Below are 20871 nucleotides of genomic sequence, written 5' to 3'. Positions count from 1 at the left end.
TGTCATAGGGCATGAAGTAGGGTGGCAGGACAGATGCGATGGTTCCAGCATGAAATATTTGGAGGAATTAGCTTTAAATGAGAGTAATAATATTTCGCTGTTGAAAAGGAGGAAAGACTGGTATTAAATGTAGGACATGATTAATTTTTACCTGTATAAACATTTGTCTGTGCAGACCCTGAGATAAAAACAGCAGATCACATACATACAGCTGTCTGAATTGAGGCCAGTGTTTTACAATTTCAAATAGTCAAATGGCACAAAACATCTTTATTTACATAGCATGTACAAGTAAGGATTAATGATTCTAACTTACAACAAAGGACGAACGTGTTACAAATTTTAGAGGCTGGCCTGGTAAAAATTAAAACCAATATACAAGCAGAAGCAAAACATCAAAGCACAGGATAAGATAAGCACACACATGCACACAAAAAAATCATAATTTGATTGTTAAAAATCAACACACTAGCTGAAGGGCACGCTTCAGTTGCTTGCCTTGATGATATTTCTTCATTGGCTCCTGATACTGCTGTGCAATTTCTAATAAGTAATTATAATAATAATTACTAATTACAATTACTAATTACAATTACTAATTGTAATAATAATTACTAAGCCTTGCAATTACTAATAATTTGTTTCATAAATTCCTAAACTACATTGCACTATAGGTGTTACGGTTCATTATAATGTAGAGAACACTGGTAGCTTCTTAGCGTCTCCTTGTATCTATCTTTGAGTTCTCCTTAGAGAGAACTCTTCAATTTAAGCTGAGGCCAGGGTTAAAGTGTGAGGAATTTTTCACACATGATGCTGTTTATGGTTATCGTGAAAGATGGCATAATATGTGCTAATAAAACCAAAATCTGAGCAGTACGTTTTTGGTCATTTCAAGCAGGTGACTGTGTCTCAATTTTTCAGTCTGTAACCAGCACACTGGAAACAATGTTAGAAATCAGGTTCTGATTTAGATGGGAAACGTGCAGATTTCATGACTGACCACTGTAGGAATGGCAGCACTGCACTTAGACACCCAGTTCTGTAATCTTTGAAATAAGTTGAAACAAATATGTGTTTTCACTCATCTGCTGTGTGACTGCCATTGTTTCTGTCTGGTGTGTGCAAGCATGTAATGTACTCACAAATTACATGAACCCACATTGCAACATTCCCAGTGAGTTAGTGAGATCACTCCATCAACATTACCCACAGCCTCCTCAATAATTCAAACACTGTAAGATATATATTACCAAGCATGTATTCCACGTGAGTAGTTTTTTTCTCTGCGCTTTGTTCTCTTTATGCTATGTCTTTTGTTACGTTATTGTCTTTACAGTTGTGTCTTTTTCATGTTCTTTCTTTCTATGTAGACATTTCTGGAAATTGCAAACAGATAAACAAACCTTGCAATTGTTTGCATTTTATTGCCATAATTTTACTTGTTAGCTGGACAAAAACAGAGCATGTTTTTTTTAGGATACCTATATACATATCAGAGATGGTTTCTTTTCTTTCATGTTGAGATAATTATTTCTTGTCTAACCTTTACAAGACTTCATGCATCGTTTCTACAGATCTAGCCTGCAATGCAAACAACAGATCAGCTTTACAAATGAATAGAAATTGTCTTTCATTTTTCCCTTCAATTGTGTTTCTAACTGCATTGTCATAGTCAGAGGTTAAATTTAGTCCATGTTACTTGGTAGTTCCATTTCCATTCTCCCCAGCAAACTTCAGCCTCTGACAAATGCAAATAAAACTAATTCTTTTTGTCTTATTCTCTGAGGGAGGTACAAACATGGAGTGGGGAAAATAATGCCCTGAGTCATTAATCAGATTGAAGTGATATTTGGAATACTTTCTCCTTAAAGTAGTTAAACTGGGTGAGTGGGGAGAGAAAGAAGCAGGTTGTATTGTTGTTAAAATAGCATTATAGTCCTAGTTGAATTTTGCTCTGTTGCAGTGCCTGCATTTTTGGGTAAAGTTACACAAGGGAGAATTTTACCTGTGTACTATTTCCCTGTATTATTCCTGAGAAAGCAAGTCTAATATCTTCCCAGGAAAACTGCGAGTCGATCATCTAATTACAAAGCAGAAGAGTGCTGACTGCCTGTTAAGTGTCAGTGTATCTCATGGTAACAAGTGGGAATATAACCCAAAGCAAACATTACGGTGCAGGATGGGATGGTGTCATGTCAGCCATAGGAATGCCATCACCTGGGCACCCTGCGTTGTCTCCCTCTGCCTTGTCTGCTGTGCTGGTTTGGTCCCCAAGTGCACTTCCAAAGCTTGTATCATATGGTCCAAGCGAGTTGTCTAAGTGGAGAACTGTAAGGGTAATGTGATTATGGTTTATATATTCCTTGAAAGATTCTTATCCCCATCACGGTTTAGTTCAGCAGTCTATCACAGCTAAATCCAGTCAACTTCTTTTCTACGTATGGAGGTCTGAGTGAGGAGAAGGTGAAAGCCCTGACACAAAATCTGAGGATAAAATATCCTCCCAGGAACACCCACTCAGCACTACATGGGTGGTCGACTTGAAAAGCTAGTTCCTAATCTGACTTTCTGCTCCTAATTAGGGTTAGGTTTAGTACTATGTTTAGGGTTGTTTGGAAACAGAGAAAGAGCACAGTCGTGTTGTGTGTGGGGTTGCGTAAAGGCTCCCACAGGGAGTTCAGGTCCACCCAAAGGCTTCCGTTGGGAGCACTTTTTGATGGGAGAATCTGGCGACGTACGTGTTTTTTAGGGTCCTAATTAGGGTTAGGTTTAGTATTATGTTTAGGGTTGTTTGGAATGAGAAAAAGCGCTTACTTTTTCCGTCTTAAAGTAATTTACGAGGAGTTATTGGGAAGGAAGAGGGTGGCAGAGAGTTAAGGGGAGAAATGTTTGTTATAATTTAAAAAAAAAAAAGAAAAAAGAACAGGTACTGTCAGTTAAAAAACCGTTTGACTGGAGTCAATTATACAATGCTTAATAATTCAATAAGACCAGATCATTTAAATGACTATGTACAGAAATTTAAATGTTCTTAGGCAAAACTCTTGTGCTATTTCTTACCTGGGTCATTTCTTGTATCATCAAAAAGCCGTCTGTGGGAAAATGATTCAGATCTTTTCTTACCACATATAAAATATCCAATCAGACCAATTAATATAGATCCCAAAATGGCTCCTACTGTGACACCAAATATTACTCCTCCTTTGTTGGTTTTCTCTAGGAGATAAAGAAAGGAAGGGATAGTTTAATGAGAATAATAAACTGTAAAATCAGATAATTCACCCGCACTTTATAGCAGTGGCATGAAATCTCTAAGGATCTGAAACACTTTGCAGATTATGACTAAAGCAAACTCTCTGCTGAAATTATCTGCCTTTGTAAAGGAAAACAGATATCTGCCTCCTTTTGAAGGGAGTAACCGGGAGTGGAAGGGAAAAAAAAATGGCCAAATGAGTTTGAGTCAAATAACAAGCTTCCTAGTTTAATAGCAGAATCAAATGCTCTCCGTTCATTTAAAGAAATAAGCAACAACCACTTTCTGAATGCAATTACTTGTAAATATGTAAACCAGCAGTTAAAATAGCAGTCTCTGAATTTCAAGTGACTAAATTCTAGAGTACCAGTTTTTAAGTATCCAAGGTAAGATGTCCAATAATGCTTTCTACACCTGTTCAGTTAGCAGAATAACTGCATTCCTCAAGATTTTCCTCAGATCTTGTAAAACTTTTCTTCAAGGTATTCTGTTTTTGTTGGAATTGAACTGACTCTCTCATCCCACTTCCTTTTCAGTTACGTTATCTAAATATAGGGAAAGTTGTAGTTGTTAGAACTATGATAAGATATGAACTATGATAGAAAATGTGAAAGCATGGAACTCCTTCAGTTCTTAGTACAAACTGTACTCTACTAGATATCATGGAAAAGCCTTTCAGTCCTGTGTGAAAAACTTTGAAAGCTTATTCAGGGCAAAAATTACTGTATCTTGTAATCTTTTCCTGAAGACCTAATTCAGAACAGCAGGATAGAAAAGTGCGATGACAGTTTTATGTTCCATTGTTTTCCCACGCATACTCAACTTAATTAAATGCAAAATGAGTAATTCCTTTGGAAGTATTTATAAGAAGTCATCTTTGGTCACAAAAGTTTCTGAACTTACATAAGTTGATATATTTAACATTTAAAATGTTATTTCTATACATCTGCTTTTTACGTCCACTACTGTAGGTCCAGATGAATGAGCAGTGTCTGTCATTAGGTTTATTTGCTCTTGGAATTGTAAAACAAACTAGCAAACATCAAATAATTTGTTTTTTAAAACAAGTTATTAAATCACTTTTTATTCTGTGCTCCACACTGATGAACTCCAGAGATGTTGAAAGTGGGTATTGCAGGATTGTATGAACTGTGATTTTATGCTTAAATAAAGTGTAAAAAGAGTCAGCTGATTTATAGCTGACGTAAGAAAACTCCCAAAATATATGTTTCTGTTTTGTTTTGGGTGACTTTTAGTCTGGACTAGGTCACCTATTAATTTACACAGCTTGTGTAGCATTCTGTTCAATTTAAAAAAAAAAAAAGTTTGATTTCAGCATTATAAGTTTATTAAGCCACTTTAGTTAGGTGTTTACCTTCATTGGTACCTTCTGGATTAGATGATATAGTAGAAGTGTTGGTAAAATTATAATTCAGCTCTGTAGTATGCTGAATGGTGTTGAAGTTCGTTGTAGGACTGTCCTGCTTCACCATGGGGGATGTCAGAGCAGTACTTATGGGAAATGTGGTGGGGTTGATCGAAGAGGTGTAACTGGGGAGTGCTGCAGCCGAATGGGTACCCTTAGTGACTGTGGAGTTGCTTGGTGTCACTGTGGGTGGTAGACCAGTAGAATTAGCTGCAGCATTTGTGGTGACTCTAGAAAAGTCACCTGGTATTGTAAACGTTGATGAAGACGTTGAGTTTCTTTTGAAGTTTGTGGCAGAGTTATTTATTCCATCTTTTAATACCATCGTGAATGTTGAAGATAAATAGGTAGCTTCAGTAGTGGACATCAGAGGTGTGCTGGTTGTTTGACTGCTCATCTCTCTTCCTTTCGTTACATTTGCATTGGCATTTGTTGGTGCAGCATAACTGAAAACAAAAGGTTTTATGGCAAACAGAAAAATAAAAGTGATTCCATAGGAGGGCTGCATAGTATTGACTTGAAAACTTGTTTTGTTACACAGAGAACCTGCAAGAAAAGAAATTATGTTGTTGTTTTTTGTTATTATTATTATTCTGAGAAACAGAACAACTTGGCTAAGACCCACATAAGCTTGTTTAAAAATAAAAATAAAAAGTCTTATACTGTAGAAAACCCAGCAGTTTACCACATGTTGATGCTGACAACTTTACATTGAGTATTAATGACCTTAACATTGACCTAAAACAGTACTGATTATCAACAAAAGCTTTTTGCACAAAAACTTCCATGCTTCTATAAAAAAGCTTCATACTAAGATGGGAATAATCCAAAGCCACTTTGTATACAAAGTAGTAATGATATATATTTGGATGGCACGTTCAAGGCAATATTTACTGGGCAGGCAGCAACTCTAAGAGCGTACTAAAGAGTTATGCTCCATTGTGAAGACATAAAATTGTTACAATTAGCCCTGAAAATTGATGGGTAAGGTTTTGTGACTCTGGGCAATAGTGTGTCATGTGAATGCTGCCAGGAGCAAATGGAAAGCTAATTCGGTCCAGGAATTATGGAGGATGCTGAATCTGTGAAATGGAAGTTTCTTTTCCTATAGAAAACTGGGAGCTTCATATTATACATTATCTTTTTCAAATATATTGAGAACAATGAGGGATATTCATCTTGAAGTCCCTTCATCATAGCAGATATCCTGTTCAGTATATCAGGGATTTGGGGGGGGTGGATGTGGGGCAGTTTTATGTTTGAGACAAGTTGAGATCGTGCTGTTTTTGACTGCCATACATAACCTATTCCGTGACAGTGCAGTAAAAACTATAGGTAAGTTGTATCTTCAGTTTCATTAATTAACTAGGTGTCCCTGTATGTGGGTACTTTACCGTCTGAAGAAAGGAGGTGTACATCTGGGAAAAGTAACTTTATATTTTTCATATTCAGCCTCCCTTCCTACTGTCTTGTACTTTTTCCTGTCTTTTATTATTATTATTTATTTAATTATGCATTTTCACCAGGTTAGCTTCTTTGTATGTTACGTGGTCAGGGCAATGGAAAGTAACAGTAAATAGCAGTCAGCTGTGGGTAATGTTATATCAATGGGTAGATGGTAATTACTTATCATGTCAATGTATCTCAGTTTGGATCTGTTCTTATTTTGTTTGTGCTCTATTAAATGCTTTGAGTTTTGTGGTTAGAAAGTGGTACCATTACTTGAAATTCATGTGTGTTTATACAATGCTGCTTAATTGGCTTATTAACATTTCGATCCTCTTCTCAAAACTCCTTGTTTCTTAAGTTAAGGTCACTTAAATGGCAGGGAAGATCTATGCTCATGAAACACATGCAACTTATTTAGCAAAAAATAAGAAAAAATGAAACTTCTGTTTCAGTTAAACTCAGGATATCCACTCTGACCCCAAATGAGCTAACCAAAGAAAACCCCTCTGGAGTTCAATGATGAGCCCCAGTTATGTTTACAATTTGAGTGATAGGCTGTCAGATGACTATGAAATGCTGTGTAATCTGAATCAGATTTTTATTTGGTAGTACTAATAATACCTACAAAACAATGAAAAAAATAGTCAATATTAAAAAGTTTTCAAACATTCTTTCATTTTGACAGTACACTGGTTTTAAGTCAGTGACATCATCTTTCCTTCCTTGTATTAACAGTCGTATTAGGCAGCAAAGTGAATTTTGTCATATCTTGTTATCCCTTTGCTGTAACTTAGCTATGTAGGGAAATTGCACTCAGTGGACTCTAGCTGCAATTTTCATTTGTAGAGCAGTGTACAAAGGAGTCAACATCCTTGCTGAACAAATTATTTGTAGTTTTTTTTGTGATTGTCTTTTTCTTTGGTAATTCTCTTTATGGGGGACCAAAACAGTGAAACCTCTTTACTTTGAATATTGCATACTGTAGCTATAAGGCTGTAATGAATTGTGCTTCCTGTAAACCCTTTGGCGTGTAGTAATTAACTCTTCTTCTTTGACTGCAATGTTAATGTTCATAAACTTTAGACAAACCCTGAAGTTCCTTGAAGATGCTCACCCCCCTTGGAGCTTAATATGCAAATAGTGCTGTTCCAAAAAAAGAGCAGTACTGTAGACTAGTAAAAACTTGCAGAAGAGCCCAAACCTTAAGTTACCTTGTCAAGTAAGTGTTTAAGGAAGCTATGAATAAATTGTTAGCTTTTTTTTAAAAAAAAAAAAAAAAGTCTTTCGTTTTGATTTACCGGTGCTCACATTAATCAGTACCAATTCAGCTGAAATCAATGCAGATTATTTTTTTTTAGCAGGAAGAATGAAATTTTTACATGAGACAGTCAGCACCATGTTTCTTTAGTGGATTTTTCACTCTTCACTTGTTGCTTTGCTGCTAGAGTCAATTTGAAGCTATTAGTATATGTGCATGCACATCTGCAAACCTGTGCTCTGGAGGAAGCCCTGGTTCCCTTCAAGTCAAGTTTCCTTGTGACTCCACTGGGGTCATGGACTTCACCATGAAGGTTGTGTTGATATTGTATCTGGCTTTTTCTCCTTAAATAGCTCAGATTTCCACTGAATATTTCTTCCACACATTGAAAAATATATCTTAACGCTTACGTGGTTATTTTCTGTGCATATTCAGTGGTATTGTAAGTATTTAAAAATAGATTTTTGGCATAATAAGTAAAATCACAACATGTATTTTATGAATACACCAACCCAGCGCCTGACAGTGGTAGGTGTAAAGTCTTCAAAAACTCTGCAGCTATTGAGAAAATAATCGCTTAAACTTCTTATGGGTAAATAATATAATCTTTAGAACTATAAATTAAAAGGATCTTTTTTTTGCATGTCAGTAAACTGAGCCTTGTACTTTTTTCCTCCCTTACAGTAGGGGTTAGAAAGTACTATAATTTATGTAGTAAACAATAACGTGATGAGCAAATTATTAATGGGTACTTCTTTGTTTCTCATGGTCTGGAGTAAAGTGTTCGGATTTGCAGAGCTTGCATATGTACTGTGCTTTTTAAGCTTCACAAAAGCAGATTTTTACCTTTACTTAAAAAAAAATAGATGGAACAAATATAAAGCTAAATATTGACAGTTTCTCTTCTAGATTTCAGGAAGAAATAATAACAAATGATGGTGCCAGAAATGTGTTGGATGTTTGTTCCAGTGTCTCTTTGCTCTGAAATTGATTGCTTTCCAAGGATTAGATATTTCTAAATTTATTAAGCAATGAATATTAAAATTTTCAAGCTTAAATGTATCTATGTATTGAACTCAGAAAATAATTTATAACTATTTATTAAATTATAAAATGGAGTATAAATACTGTATTCTATAATTTGGTTAACTTTTCTCTTCTCTTAATAGCTAGCAACCTGACGTAATATATATGTACTAGCGGAGCTGCTTAAGTGTGCATTGTCACTAAAAAGCACAAAGAATAATAGACCAGCAGTACCTTTCCTTACAGAAATTTGGTATAAGTTAGCATGCACAGAATACTGCCCCCCCCCCCCCCCCCCAAATTTAAAATGGACTCTGAACTGACTCAGAAGTATGCTCCACATAGAATATGGCTGCAGCAGTACCTAGTGCCTTCCTGACCACCGTATAAAAGAATACAGTATTTATTGATCAGATTCACTACTAATAAGCTTTAAAAACACGCCTCAGACTTACCTTTGAGCTCTACGGGATATGCAAGTCCCTGTTGAAATACTGCTGTGGCACAGAGTGCAGTTGGTCTGGTGGGAACACTGGAGTGCAGGTGCTATCCATGTGACAGTGTCACACTTGTCAGGAATGCACAGTACAGGTAAAGTTAGGTGGGGCAGTGCTTTTCTGAACACAACAGAGCATTTGGGAACCAGACTGAACAACTTCCCCGTTGTCATGCCTGAGCTCTATCATTACAGAGTTCACAGAAATTGCAGTATTTATGCTAAAGTGGGTAGGCAGTACTTGTTGCTTAATCCTTTGAAAGCCTTTTGAACCCTTTCAGAAGGGTGACTGCTTTTTTTTAAACTGTAGGAACTATTGTTCCATGTACTATACAAATAATAATTTAACAAAAAATAACTTTTTAGTATCACAGGGTTTCTTACTGTATACTTTGTGAGAGGAAAACTGAAAAAAAAAGGCTTCTACAAAATCAAGCAGAAAAATAAGTTAAGAAAAGTATGCTGTTAGAAAGTTGTATCTATTTTAACTTGTTATGTACTGATTTAGCTTATCATTTTTTTATTCTTTTGCTCTTTGTGTGTATTTATTCTAGACTGGTATGTGGTGTAGAGTGACTCAGAAGTGTTTTCAGTATTGCGTTACTGTTTTGAGTGGAATGCCATGATGGTGTTATCTGTATCCACTTTAAATTTTTAAAGAATCAAGTGCAAATGCTGTTTCATAACTTGTCATCAAGATAAGTGTTGAGGATATGGCATATAAAGGAGATATTTATATAGAACGAGTAGTGGCGTTTTCATGAAATACTGCAGTGCACAAGCAGAAGGATTTCTGTGAATGGATCAAGTTCTACCCTTTAAGTTAATTGTCTGACACGAGGTGGTGGTCTGTTAAGAGGAGGGAGTACAGAGTCTGATCCTATGAGTTTGGTTTTCTTTGAATTCTAGCATTCCCATAAAGGAGATTTTCTTCAGTGTCTATCAACAAGCTTCAAACTTAAATTTCTTGCTTGTCTGGGTGAATTTGCATCTAACAGATTGATCGGGATATGTGAAAACAAACACCACAGATTTCTGTCCAAATTGGTATCTTGTGCAGCATTAACCAAATGACAAGTGGTATTATTAGGGTCAGCAGTATGCTTCCCACTAGCACAAACATTAATATTTTTATAGGCACATGGTATTTGAAACTAGTAAGACCTTAAAAAGCATTAAAAGGGCTCCAGTTCTGTTGAAATGTTACAGTTGTGTGAAAGTCTCTAGTGCTGCCCTCAGTTTCAGCACGGGGCGTGTTAGGGTGCGCTCTCTCTCTGGTTTGTTGGCAGTTCAATTCACCTCTTATGAAAAGTAAAAATTGTTTGCGTGAGTGACTTACAGCCTAATGGGGAGGTGCTCGGTTTGTGAGTCAGTTCTTGGCTAAGTGTCCTATACCTGCAGTGCAGTGCCAGGATGCTGGCCCTTTGTTCCTGGAAGACGAGATCTCCTGCAGTGAGCACAAGTGTTAACAGATGCAGAGCTGTGGCCATCTGGAGACAGGGTGGTTTGGGGTACTCCAGGCATGGGAGATGAGACTAGGCTGTCATTCAGCTGTAACCTGCATCTATTAAGTAGCAGATTCAATTCTGAAGAGCGTGTCTGTGTGGTACCAGGTTTGTAGGACTGCTTTTGTTGCACAGATTTTCTGTAAAGGAGCCCTTCTGATTAAAACTGAACAAGTAGTGGGGCAGATTTTTCAGAAAGGACCTACCTGGCCGTGGGCAAGCTCTGTAGAGAGGCAGTGGAGATGGTTCCCTTACTCCTTACTAAAATCCTCTTTGCAATGACTTTTTTTTTTAGGGAAACAAGCACACCATTCATCTTGACGCAGTGACTCTTAGAAAAAAAAAAATCAGAAGAGACATGTTCACGTAGTAGTCTTGGGTTCTCCAGATTTTGTTTTGTTTTATTTCTCCACTGTCTTATTTCCATTAATAGCATTTAACAGCAACCATATGTCTTTTCTTCTTCTTGGCAATGTCAATTTTTTGTTATACTTAAGATTGTATCAAAGCACAACCACAATCTTTCCTGCCTTTCCTAGCCAGCAAACATTATCCTTTGTCTACTGGAAGATTAAAAACTGAGTAAAGCACATGCCTCGAGGTTTTAGTTCAGTACAAGTAGGGGTGGTGGAAGGGCAGTAAACATAAAGTAATTGAAATAAGAATTGAGAGAAAGTTTTACAAGTGCACAACTGACAGAACTGCAAACTGTATTGCAAAGCCTTAATAGTAAAGTCCTAAGTGAGTGCGCCTATACCAAAATGCTGTACCAAAAACAAACAAACAAAAAAAAAACCTTACATCACATATTCCAAGATTTACATTTCCAAATTACAATAGGAGCTGTAAAATGGGAAGCAGTGTGTCTTGGGGAAAGCAGGGGAGGCACCAGAGAATGTGTCCTTTAGGGAACTAGAAGCTTGCGTTTGATCCTCTAAATTGTCCATTACCCGGAAGTGTTGAGCAGCTAGATTAGGCAGAAAGAAGCTCTGCCCTGTCAACGCCTTGTTAGATCAAGAATGTTTTTGTCTTGCTGTCAAGATGGTTGGATTAGTCATCTGTTGTATGTCTTGTTTTTCTACCGAAGTAATGGATAAAAGTCAAGGCCTGGCACTTCTGAGCTGAGTCAGTAAGAAGTGCCTAGCAACTGGGGACTGGAAGGGCTCGATTGCAAGGAGGTCTGACGGGTGACGTTAGCAGAGTAATAGAGCGAAATAAAGGCAAACCAGGAAATATACATGCTTCCTCTAGAACTGGACAGTTGCTTGGTTTTGGTTTCTCTGACTCAGGTATTTTATGTCAGTGGGATTTAGGATTTTTTATTTTATTTGTGATAAATGGGCTACTGCCTTAACTTCTATTACCTTTGAATGTAACTAAGTGAACAACTTAATTTGTACAATTACAAGCATATCTATTCTGACAGAAGACTAATGGATATCTTGGGAATGCTTCTTAGAGCAGGCTGACAAATAGAGGACCATCTAACGCTGTTTTACAGAATGTGTTGTATTTTTCCTACCTGTTTTGGTCACATAGAAAATCATTGTTTGTTTTATGTATGGCATGGGCTTACATTGCTCCTGAGTCCTCACTGAGTTCATGCTGGGAAAGGATTTTTCTTGCATAGTTGTGGGTTTTGTAACATTTCTGAGTCTCACACTGTACTTCTTGTGATAGCATTTCCAAGGACAGTGAGAAAAGGCTTTTTTAACCTTAGATTATTGAAGGATTACGCTGCTTAATTATAAAATCATAGAATGGCTTGGGGTGGAAGAAGGGACCTTAACAACAGTCCGGTTCCAACCTCCCTACCATGGGCAGGGACACCTCCCACCAGACCAGGTTGCCCAGGTCCCCATCCAACCTGGCCTTGAACACCTCCAGGGATGGGGCATCCACAGCTTCTCCGGGCAACCTCTTCCAGGGCCTCTCACTGAGTAAGAATTTCCTCCTAACATCTAATTTAAATCTCCTCTTTCATAGTTTAAAATCATTCTCCCTTGTCCTATCACTATCTACCTGCATAAAAAGTCCTTCTCAGGAAGGGCAAACCCACATTTTATAAGGAATCCCACCAAAACAAGATGTCTTACCCTTTTTAGCTCTTGTTCTCTTAGTATTTCTTTGGCAAGGAATAGGCAGCCTCAATGGCAAACTGCATTGTTTGGGAATCTTAGAGTTACTTATTGGTTGTAATTGATAGAACCTACCAAAAACACTAAGTACGTGAAGGTTATGATTATGTTCTTATGCAGATAAAAATATTTATTTAAAAAAATATCTTAATAGCAAAGTTACACCAATACAAAGCTGGTATAATTGTGAAAGAAGCATCATTGTCCTTACTCAAAATGAATAAATCAAGATGAAAATCTAGCTCTGCATTAATAGATACCATTGCATATGCGTACGCTTGTTTCTTCAGAGAAATATTTTAAACTGTACAATATATTTTGAATAAAATTAAAAGCAAAATAACCTAAAAAGGGTGATGTATTGTCAGGTGCCTATCTCTACAGATATAGCAGAAAGCAAAAAAAAAAATGGAAATTCTTAGATGAACATAGTCAAATAATTTTCCAATTTTAACAGTCATTATCTTGAAGTTACTTACAGTTTGCAGATTCTATGGGAAACCAGCCAGGAAATGATTAAGGAAAGTTACCATGTTACGTATCTTATGTATTGTTGATTTTCTTGAGATCTGCATGGCCTTTTTTTCTTTCTTTTTTCATAATTAAAATGCAGTTCATTTCCACAGCTACAGTCTTTCTAGAGTTTTGGAAAAGAAGGAGAGCTGTATTAACCTATGATTGGGACCTTATAGACTGGGAAGACGAAGAGGTAAGACAAAGCAGAAGTAAATCTGTAGATCTTGCAATGACCACTATTTAAGTGTAAATAACAACACATTGTATGACAGCAATCTGAATTTGCCATTCAAATTGTATTTGCATTTATTACATGAGTTGTAGAATACGCCAGTGTACTTGAGACTATACAAGAATACTTGTGTATTTTGAGGCTAGCGTTACAAATACAATTCTAAATACTAAAAGTGTCCTTTGAAAAATTGAGCACAAATATTTTGTTTATTTGTTTGTTTAGCTTGCAAAGGTTTCTTGAACAGAGATGATAAACCCAGCTGTAATAGCCGTAATAATGAGGTGGATCCTTTAAAGGACAATTCTAAGTTTCAGCTTTGTCCTGCTCCTGGCAAGCCCAGCCATCGAGGCTCTAAGTCTTTTGGAGTGATTGATGTCTGCAATGGACATCAGTATATTCTGGGAAAGAGGGAAGAATGTTTATGGTTTTCCTTTCTGGGACACAAGATTGTGAAGAGGCCCAATCTCGTAATGAATGGGGCTCTGGGTGAACAGACAGCTCAGTTTAGCCACACATCTAGGCAAGGATGCCACAGTGAAAGTAAACTAGACTCCAGAAAGTGAAATGCTGCACATACAGAGGACAGGAGCTATGACTGATGTCAGCACAGATCCTTACAAGATTCTCGATTCTGTGGTCTCTTGTACTGAAAGTTCCTAATCCTGTCTAGAAACAGAACCAGGACAAACAAAGGCACAGAGAGTAGATTTTAAATCCCTCTGAGAGGCATAACTTATTCATTTACATTCTGCTGTCAGTATCAGCACTGGTCAAATGATTCTATTCACTCTATAAAGCACTAGTGAGTATAGCTTTAATGTAATTTAACTGGTGATTCACGTGCAGCATAAGTCAATAGAGACTGTATCATGACTTAGTTCATAGCTTTCCACAGACTTGTTGATACAAGCTAGGGGCTTTAATAAATGGTTTCATATCACAAAAAGTACCATCATAACTGACATTAATTTATAGTTTTGTTATCAATTTCTGCAGAGAAACTAGTGTTTAAACACTATGAGCCACGATCCTTTTAGTACTCTCACATAGTAGGGAAGGCTCGTAATGTTTCTCTCCTTCATCGGTCTCTGGCATGGTGTCTGAGCGTTTTCAGAAGAGCAAGTTATTTGGATATTTGAGTTGGAACACTATAAAAAAAGAATTGGTATCAGTATAAATTTCTTATATCAGATATATGTCTGGTTTTGATAGTTCGATAACATAAAAGGTACAACAAACGGAATATCTCCTGTCATTCCAGGAAGAACTGCGCCCCCAGTTTGAAGCTAAATATTCCCAAGTGGAAAGAGTAAATCCCATCACAGGAAAACCTGAACCTTTTCAGCCTTTCCCTGATAAGCTCAGTCGACTGATGGTGTCTGTCTCAGGAATATTCTTCATGGTAATGTTTAATAATATTGGAATTATTGTAGTCTTTAATCTTATCTTGATGTGGATAGTAATATACATCATGAATGCATTCCTGAAGATTAGTGGATATACGTAATATCAGGAGAACTGCTCAGCTCAATCCTACTGCTTGTTTAGGGATATCTTGTTTTTAAGAGATGTAATATAGTTACGTTGTAAAAGTACGGCAAAGAAATACTGGAATTCAGAAGTTTACTATTTTGGTTCTCTCAAAGTCTGCTCACCAAAACAAATCGGAGTCATTAAAACACTTGTTAATTTATTGAGTCAGTAGAAATTACTTCAGATGTTTTTCTTTGTTCTAATTTTTCTATTCATATACATTTATCTGTAGATTTCACTGGTCCTCACTGCAGTGTTTGCAGTTGTTGTGTATCGTCTGGTAGCCATGGAACAATTTGCTTCCTTCAAGTGGTATTTCATCAAGAAGTATTGGCAGTTTGCAACATCTGGCACTGGAGTCTGTATCAATTTTATGATCATCATGTCACTCAATGTTGTAAGTCCAATTCATTTAAAGGAGGGATTAATTTAAAAGCAATTTATACAAGGTTACTGAGTTTACTCTATATCAGAAGTATACATGTTCTTGTCTATTTATACAGCAATGTTCAAAGCTAGTATTTCAGGGATTTCTTCCTCTTCTAATATTGTGTTTGTCAGTGTTTTTCTCTACTTCCTACTTAATTTGTCACTACACTTCTTTGCTTATGTCACCAAGTCACATTCATACAGAGTACTTCTTTCTACATTTGCATTTTTATTTTTCACATTACCTTTTGCAAAACGTCATTTCTCCAAATGGATCTAAATTATTTTTTTGAAGTAAAATCTTTTTCTTTTTTTTCCTTCATTGACTGCTTCTGAAATCTCCCCTTTCTTACTCAAAATGCATCTGTGATACCATTGTTGCCTAGTCCTAGAAGGACTGTGATATATGATTTCGGTTTAAGCTTTTCCTGTCATGTAACACCACAGCTTTAATTGTTGGTTATGGAAGCACACTGTGCATTGATATAAACTCTTACTTCTTTAAGTGCAAGAGCATGTATTATTTTTCTATTCATGTGCAGGCACAAATACGTAAGACAGAATAGTAGCACAGCAAACAGTGGCTTTTCTTTCTGTTAAGGACACTGCCTACTTAATGCAGTAAGAAAGCAATCTTCAAAATAGAGCTGTCATATATTTATTTCTGTTGTTACATATGATAATCCTATGTCATAAAAAGTTCATTCAAGTGAACAATCAGACCAAAATTATGGACAAAGCTAAGATGTTGTACTCCCTTCACTGTCCTGATAACTTGATGCCATAGGGCAACAAAACAGCTATGCTTTGATGTTTTTTTCATTCTGTGTTTGACATCACAACATACAGGATTTTCTGTACTTACACTACCTCTTATTTCTGCTTTAGGTATACGAGAAGGTTGCCTATCTCCTGACAGATTTAGGTATGTACGTCTTTATTACTGGTATGGTTCTTACTAGCAGTGATATATATCTTCATACTTCTATAAAATAGATTTTTGAAAACTTCACCTATGCATACCAAAGTACTGGCATTTCTGTTAGCATATCGGTAATATCTGAGAAATAAATGTTATGACGACTTTGTTAAGGAAATAAGATAAAAGAAAAAGAAAACATACTTTTTATGTTTTATAGTGTAAAATGAAAAAAACTTGTTATAACAAAAATCAAAACATTTTCTTTGTTACAATACTAAAACAGATTTTTTTTTTAGTTCTATCCAAAAGCTTTGTCATTTTTTTAATTGGAATTTAACTATGGAAAAATTGTGTTAAGATAAAATTACATGGTCTAAGATAAAAATGTTGTCATAAATTTTAAAGTAGCTCTAATTCTGTAACATTACAAATTTATGCTAACGCTTCTCTTTGCTCTTTATAACACTTTTAATTTATAGAAAACAAGAAATTCCAGACAGCATTTAAGATCTCCTACTATGTGAATGTTATCTTTCAGTGTTTCTTCTCACACGGTGTCTTTTTTATCCCATGTCCAAGTACACAGCTGATCTTGTCATATTTTAAAAGCAACCTCGCTGCTTAAATTTATTAGCTCCCTCTTCTGGTTCAAATACTGAAGAGCATACATGAAACAACATGCTTAAAAATTTGTGCATTACGGGTAACAAGCAGTTGAACAGATTAGAAAGATTCAGTATGTGTAGTCAACTTATTCAAGTTACTAAAATACTAAAATACTTTTTTTTCAGATCACAATTTTTTCTCTCTTAACGAAAATTTTAAAATACATTGTTACATACCAGAGAATGGGAAAGAAAATAGTGATTTTATTTACATAGATGACCTCATTTTTCCCACAATACATTTTAAATAAAAACAGATTGTCTTGAATTAAGCATGATGAAACATCAGGTTCCATATGTGAAATAGGTAGCTCTTCCTAAAGTGTTCTGCTTCCAAGAGCAGGAGAGAATCCTACCTTCTGAGGAACATCAGTGTCCATATGGAGAGGCAGTATATTTAAATTTGTATAATGTTTTATTTCAAAGCAGACTGCATTTTTAGAGGTAAACAATCACATAGTACAAAATATAACTTAAAAAATCAAGGCAGTTTGGATTTCTGAATCATATATGTATTTGGAAATTTTAATCAATGTACTATACTCCAAATTTGATGCATCAAAGAAATTTGAAATTTTTACACACACACACACAAAAGTTAATCATTTGTGTCTAGTTCTAATTCCTTACATTCTGCATTTGTTCTAATTCCTTACATTCTGCATTCTGTTCTGATTTCTTTACATTCTGCAAACTGTAAGGAAAAACATCCAAGTCAGTGTAAACCTACACAGAATATTTGTAATCCTGATAAACATTTCTACAGTTCTTTCCAAAAGCACAGAAGGAACTCCATTGTTTCTTCATTGTGTTATAAATTGTTTTAAACTTCACAAGCATTATGATAGAGGAAGTGTCAAGGATGAATTAGCGGTCTTATGGAAGTATTTGGAGGGTGAGATATTTGATTGAGAAACCAACTGACCATTGGTTGTCTCTTTTCCATCTGCTTTCCCTGGCAGTCCCTGTCTATTGATCTGCTGATACCACATGCTTTTGTGTAACTGTGAAAAATCAAGATTCCTCTAGCCTTAAAATTAAACATTCACGCTGAATTCAGAACTTTTTCATAGAAGTGAAAATATACCTCCTATGAGACGTATCTTCGCTCTGAGCTATCCTGTACCACAGGACTTGTCTCTTCTGTTCCCGCACAGAGCCATCCTAGCCTGAGCTGGGCATTTTGTGACCTGCAGCTGGAATACTTGGAGGGAAAAAAAAAAAAAGGTTAAATGCAACTGGGTGGGGTCCTATGGCTTGAAACCATCACTTGTTTTGTTAGTGTTGATTGATCTGTGTGCAGTAAGGCATTACTCAATTTAATTTTTGTTTATATGATATATACTGTGTCTTTCCATAGAGCACCCAAGAACAGAATCCGAATGGGAAAACAGCTTTGCCTTGAAAATGTTCCTCTTCCAGTTTGTCAACTTGAACAGTTCTATCTTTTACATTGCCTTTTTTCTGGGCAGGTAAATTATCTTTGCTAACTGCTTTTAAAGTAAAGTTCACACAGAACTCTAATCCTCGGTAATTTTACAGGTTTCAAGAAAATACATTGACAGTTCAAACTTTAAGATTTAGGTTTGACACCATTTCTGAGCGTAAATAATAGTACAAATTGTTTCTAACTGCATGCAAGGGTTGGACTCTTGAAATCTCAGAAACGAGACAGTGAAAAGTCTACTTTTTAAGTGGGTGTATGTAAATGACTTTCCTAACAAAACAAGAAATCAGAATTTTGAAAATACAGTTCCTTCCTAAATGTGCATCTGTATTCAGCACTGCACTAATAAACTTGATTCTTTTTTTTTCTCCCTTATTCACTTTTGGTTACTTTTCCTAGGACCCATTTCTATAAATACTAACTATTCACTGGAAGGTATTATACAACATTAGGAGGTAAAAATTCTGGATCCATGTCCTGTGTGTCTCTTCAGCTTAGAGCAGGAGTTACCAGACAGGTCTAACCTCATCTTCACCTGAGTTGCTCTACCATCAGATTTGCCTTTCTGACAGAACCTACAGATGATTTCTGAGTAGCTTCTGTAATGTTTTATAATGTAATTTAAGTTCAAGATTGTTTGAAAGAAAAAAACTTAAGTAAAGATTGTTGGTAACACCTGATTGTTACATCCAGCAATACATTCGTCATACAATTTCTAAATTAATGTGTCTTGCTGTGTATTGTGTCTTTTAGGACCAGACCTCTTATTTTTTCTTTCTCATCTGCAATTGTCACTGAGGTTATTAAGAATTTTGATTTAGTTCATTATGCAAGAATCTGTTAGATCTCTAAGAAAGGTTTAGTCATGATGTATTTGGAAGTCATTTTATGCTTTTATGTCTGAGGGTGCAATCCAGTGCACATTTCACTCGGCCAAGTAGATCTCTGTGCTGCAGTAAATTCCTACATATTGCAATAGTTTATCTTCTTAAAAGCAGATTAGAGAGTTTGAGTATCTAACATCTAAAACCTCTGAAGCTAGGATTTTTGTTCCGGACATAATAAAAGCTTAGGATTGCTTGCAAAATGATGGTTCCTTTGCTTGTTTGCATTCTGAAACTACCATATCCCACAGATACCAGATTTAAGCCTGTGTGATTTAATCTGTTTATATTTCATGAGTTTGCTCAGTGGATGTTGTGAAATAACTACTGATACAGAGCGTTCTTGGAATGTTCACTGAGAAGCAGAAATCTTATTTTCTAGATTTGCAGGCCGCCCAGGAAAGTACAACAAGCTTTTTAACAGATGGAGACTGGAAGAGGTAAGCAGTCCTGTTTTGTGTTCCTGTGAAATTTACGTGAGTAAAAAGGAAAAGGCTGTAGGACATGAACTATGTCCAGTTTGAAAGAGTTATTATTCCATCTAAGTGTGGTGAAGAGTGTAAACTCTTATTTATAGCAAAGGATAGGAAACAGGAGATGTGTTTTTCCTTCTGTGTTCTCCACTGTGCTGAGTGACTGCACAACACACGCAATTCCTTCTGCCTCTCTCTTTGAAAAGCAAACAGTGATACTCTCTTACCTTCCTGGCACTACTGAGTCCTAGGTGATCTCCTAGGTATGTGGAATTTTTGGATAGAGGACATATACATAATGCCATCAGCTTTCCTTATCATTTCCTTAAGTTCTTACCGGTATGAAATGTTTTAAAAGATGAAAAGTAATATTTTCAAAATTTAGCTTGAAAGTATGTTAGAATTGCACCTTCCTTGGGAAGAGTAGCATGGCTGAAGCTATCTCCTGATTCTGAAAAACACGCTTCTGCAGAGACTTGGTAGCCACAGAGTAAATACTATAACTTTGTGGTCTAAAAAAAACTCTGTAATTGCCACACACATTAATATGTTACTTAATTTAGCATACACTGTTTTGGCAATTGATATAGTTAACATACTGGCAGCAGAGATTCTGCTGCTAAGTCTCAGTTTGGATCTAGGCTATTACAAATAAAATATTACTTCATTCTTTTTAAATCAAAACATATGTATTGGTCTAAATGAAATGAACTATATTGTTTAACATATATCTAGCACACTTGCCCTTAGGCCAGGTAACACGCTCCAGTTCTCTGAAAAATAAAATATCTAAAGAGTGTTCCATTAAATTCTGTGTTAATACTTCTGTTATTAATATTTTTCTTAATATTTCTTGAGTATTTTTCTCCATACTTATTTCAGTATTTTCCATTCACCCTGTGAAAAAAATAAAAATTAACAGAATATTCTGACTTGAACTACTAATCTTTTCCTTTTTCATTTCAGTGTCATCCCAGTGGCTGCTTGATAGATCTGTGTCTGCAGATGGGAGTTATTATGGTTTTAAAACAAATGTGGAACAATTTCATGGAGCTAGGCTATCCGTAAGTTCTGTTGCTAATATTTGTTTTACAGATAGTGGTTCCATATTAGTGCTGATTCAGCAACAGGGGAACATCTTCATATGAATGGAGGGTAAAATATCACCTTTAATTAAAATTTATCATCGTCTTGACAAAAATCATGTGCAGGT

The 20871-nt window shown here is 36.0% G+C and overlaps 2 protein-coding genes across 23 annotated transcripts in view; one reads left to right on the top strand and one right to left on the bottom strand.

Moving 5' to 3' along the window:
- The window catches only part of ANO3 (anoctamin 3), a 262481-nt gene that overhangs the window by 228426 nt on the left and 13184 nt on the right, over window positions 1-20871 (top strand). For all 20 annotated transcript variants that reach the window (XM_083838227.1, XM_083838211.1, XM_083838225.1 and 17 more), the window contains 7 exons: window positions 13181-13263; window positions 14567-14707; window positions 15071-15235; window positions 16156-16192; window positions 18215-18326; window positions 19568-19625; window positions 20625-20722. In XM_083838227.1, coding sequence (XP_083694353.1) covers window positions 13181-13263; window positions 14567-14707; window positions 15071-15235; window positions 16156-16192; window positions 18215-18326; window positions 19568-19625; window positions 20625-20722 — 694 coding nt within the window. The remainder of the gene's footprint in view (window positions 1-13180; window positions 13264-14566; window positions 14708-15070; window positions 15236-16155; window positions 16193-18214; window positions 18327-19567; window positions 19626-20624; window positions 20723-20871) is intronic.
- On the bottom strand, window positions 251-13133 carry MUC15 (mucin 15, cell surface associated). Of its 3 annotated transcripts, none has more exons than XM_083838230.1 (5): window positions 8871-13133; window positions 4632-5228; window positions 3064-3219; window positions 2221-2331; window positions 251-1379 (listed from the first exon to the last, which is right to left on the bottom strand). In XM_083838230.1, the coding sequence occupies exons 2-5, from the start codon at window positions 5188-5190 to the stop codon at window positions 1366-1368; spliced, it is 840 nt and encodes a 279-aa protein (XP_083694356.1). In that variant the 5' UTR covers window positions 5191-5228; window positions 8871-13133; the 3' UTR covers window positions 251-1365. The 3 variants fall into 3 exon arrangements, with proteins under 3 accessions (XP_083694356.1, XP_083694357.1, XP_083694355.1); XM_083838231.1 differs by having other exon boundaries at window positions 251-1584; window positions 8871-13131; XM_083838229.1 differs by having other exon boundaries at window positions 251-2331; window positions 8871-13119.

This window comes from Anser anser, assembly GCF_964211835.1.
Source record: "Anser anser genome assembly, chromosome: 5".
NCBI lineage: Eukaryota > Metazoa > Chordata > Aves > Anseriformes > Anatidae > Anser > Anser anser.
Note: the sequence above shows the minus strand (reverse complement) of the source record. Positions and strands in the feature narration are given on the sequence as shown.

Coding starts and splice junctions, on each gene's coding strand:
- MUC15 (XM_083838229.1), bottom strand. CDS start 5,190: ATGCAGCCCTCCTATGGAATCACTTTTATTTTTCTGTTTGCCATAAAA. Junction 3,220..4,631: donor TCCAGAAGGTACCAATGAAG/GTAAACACCTAA, acceptor TTTATCTCCTAG/AGAAAACCAACAAAGGAGGA. Junction 2,332..3,063: donor TGATACAAGAAATGACCCAG/GTAAGAAATAGC, acceptor TTACCCTTACAG/TTCTCCACTTAGACAACTCG.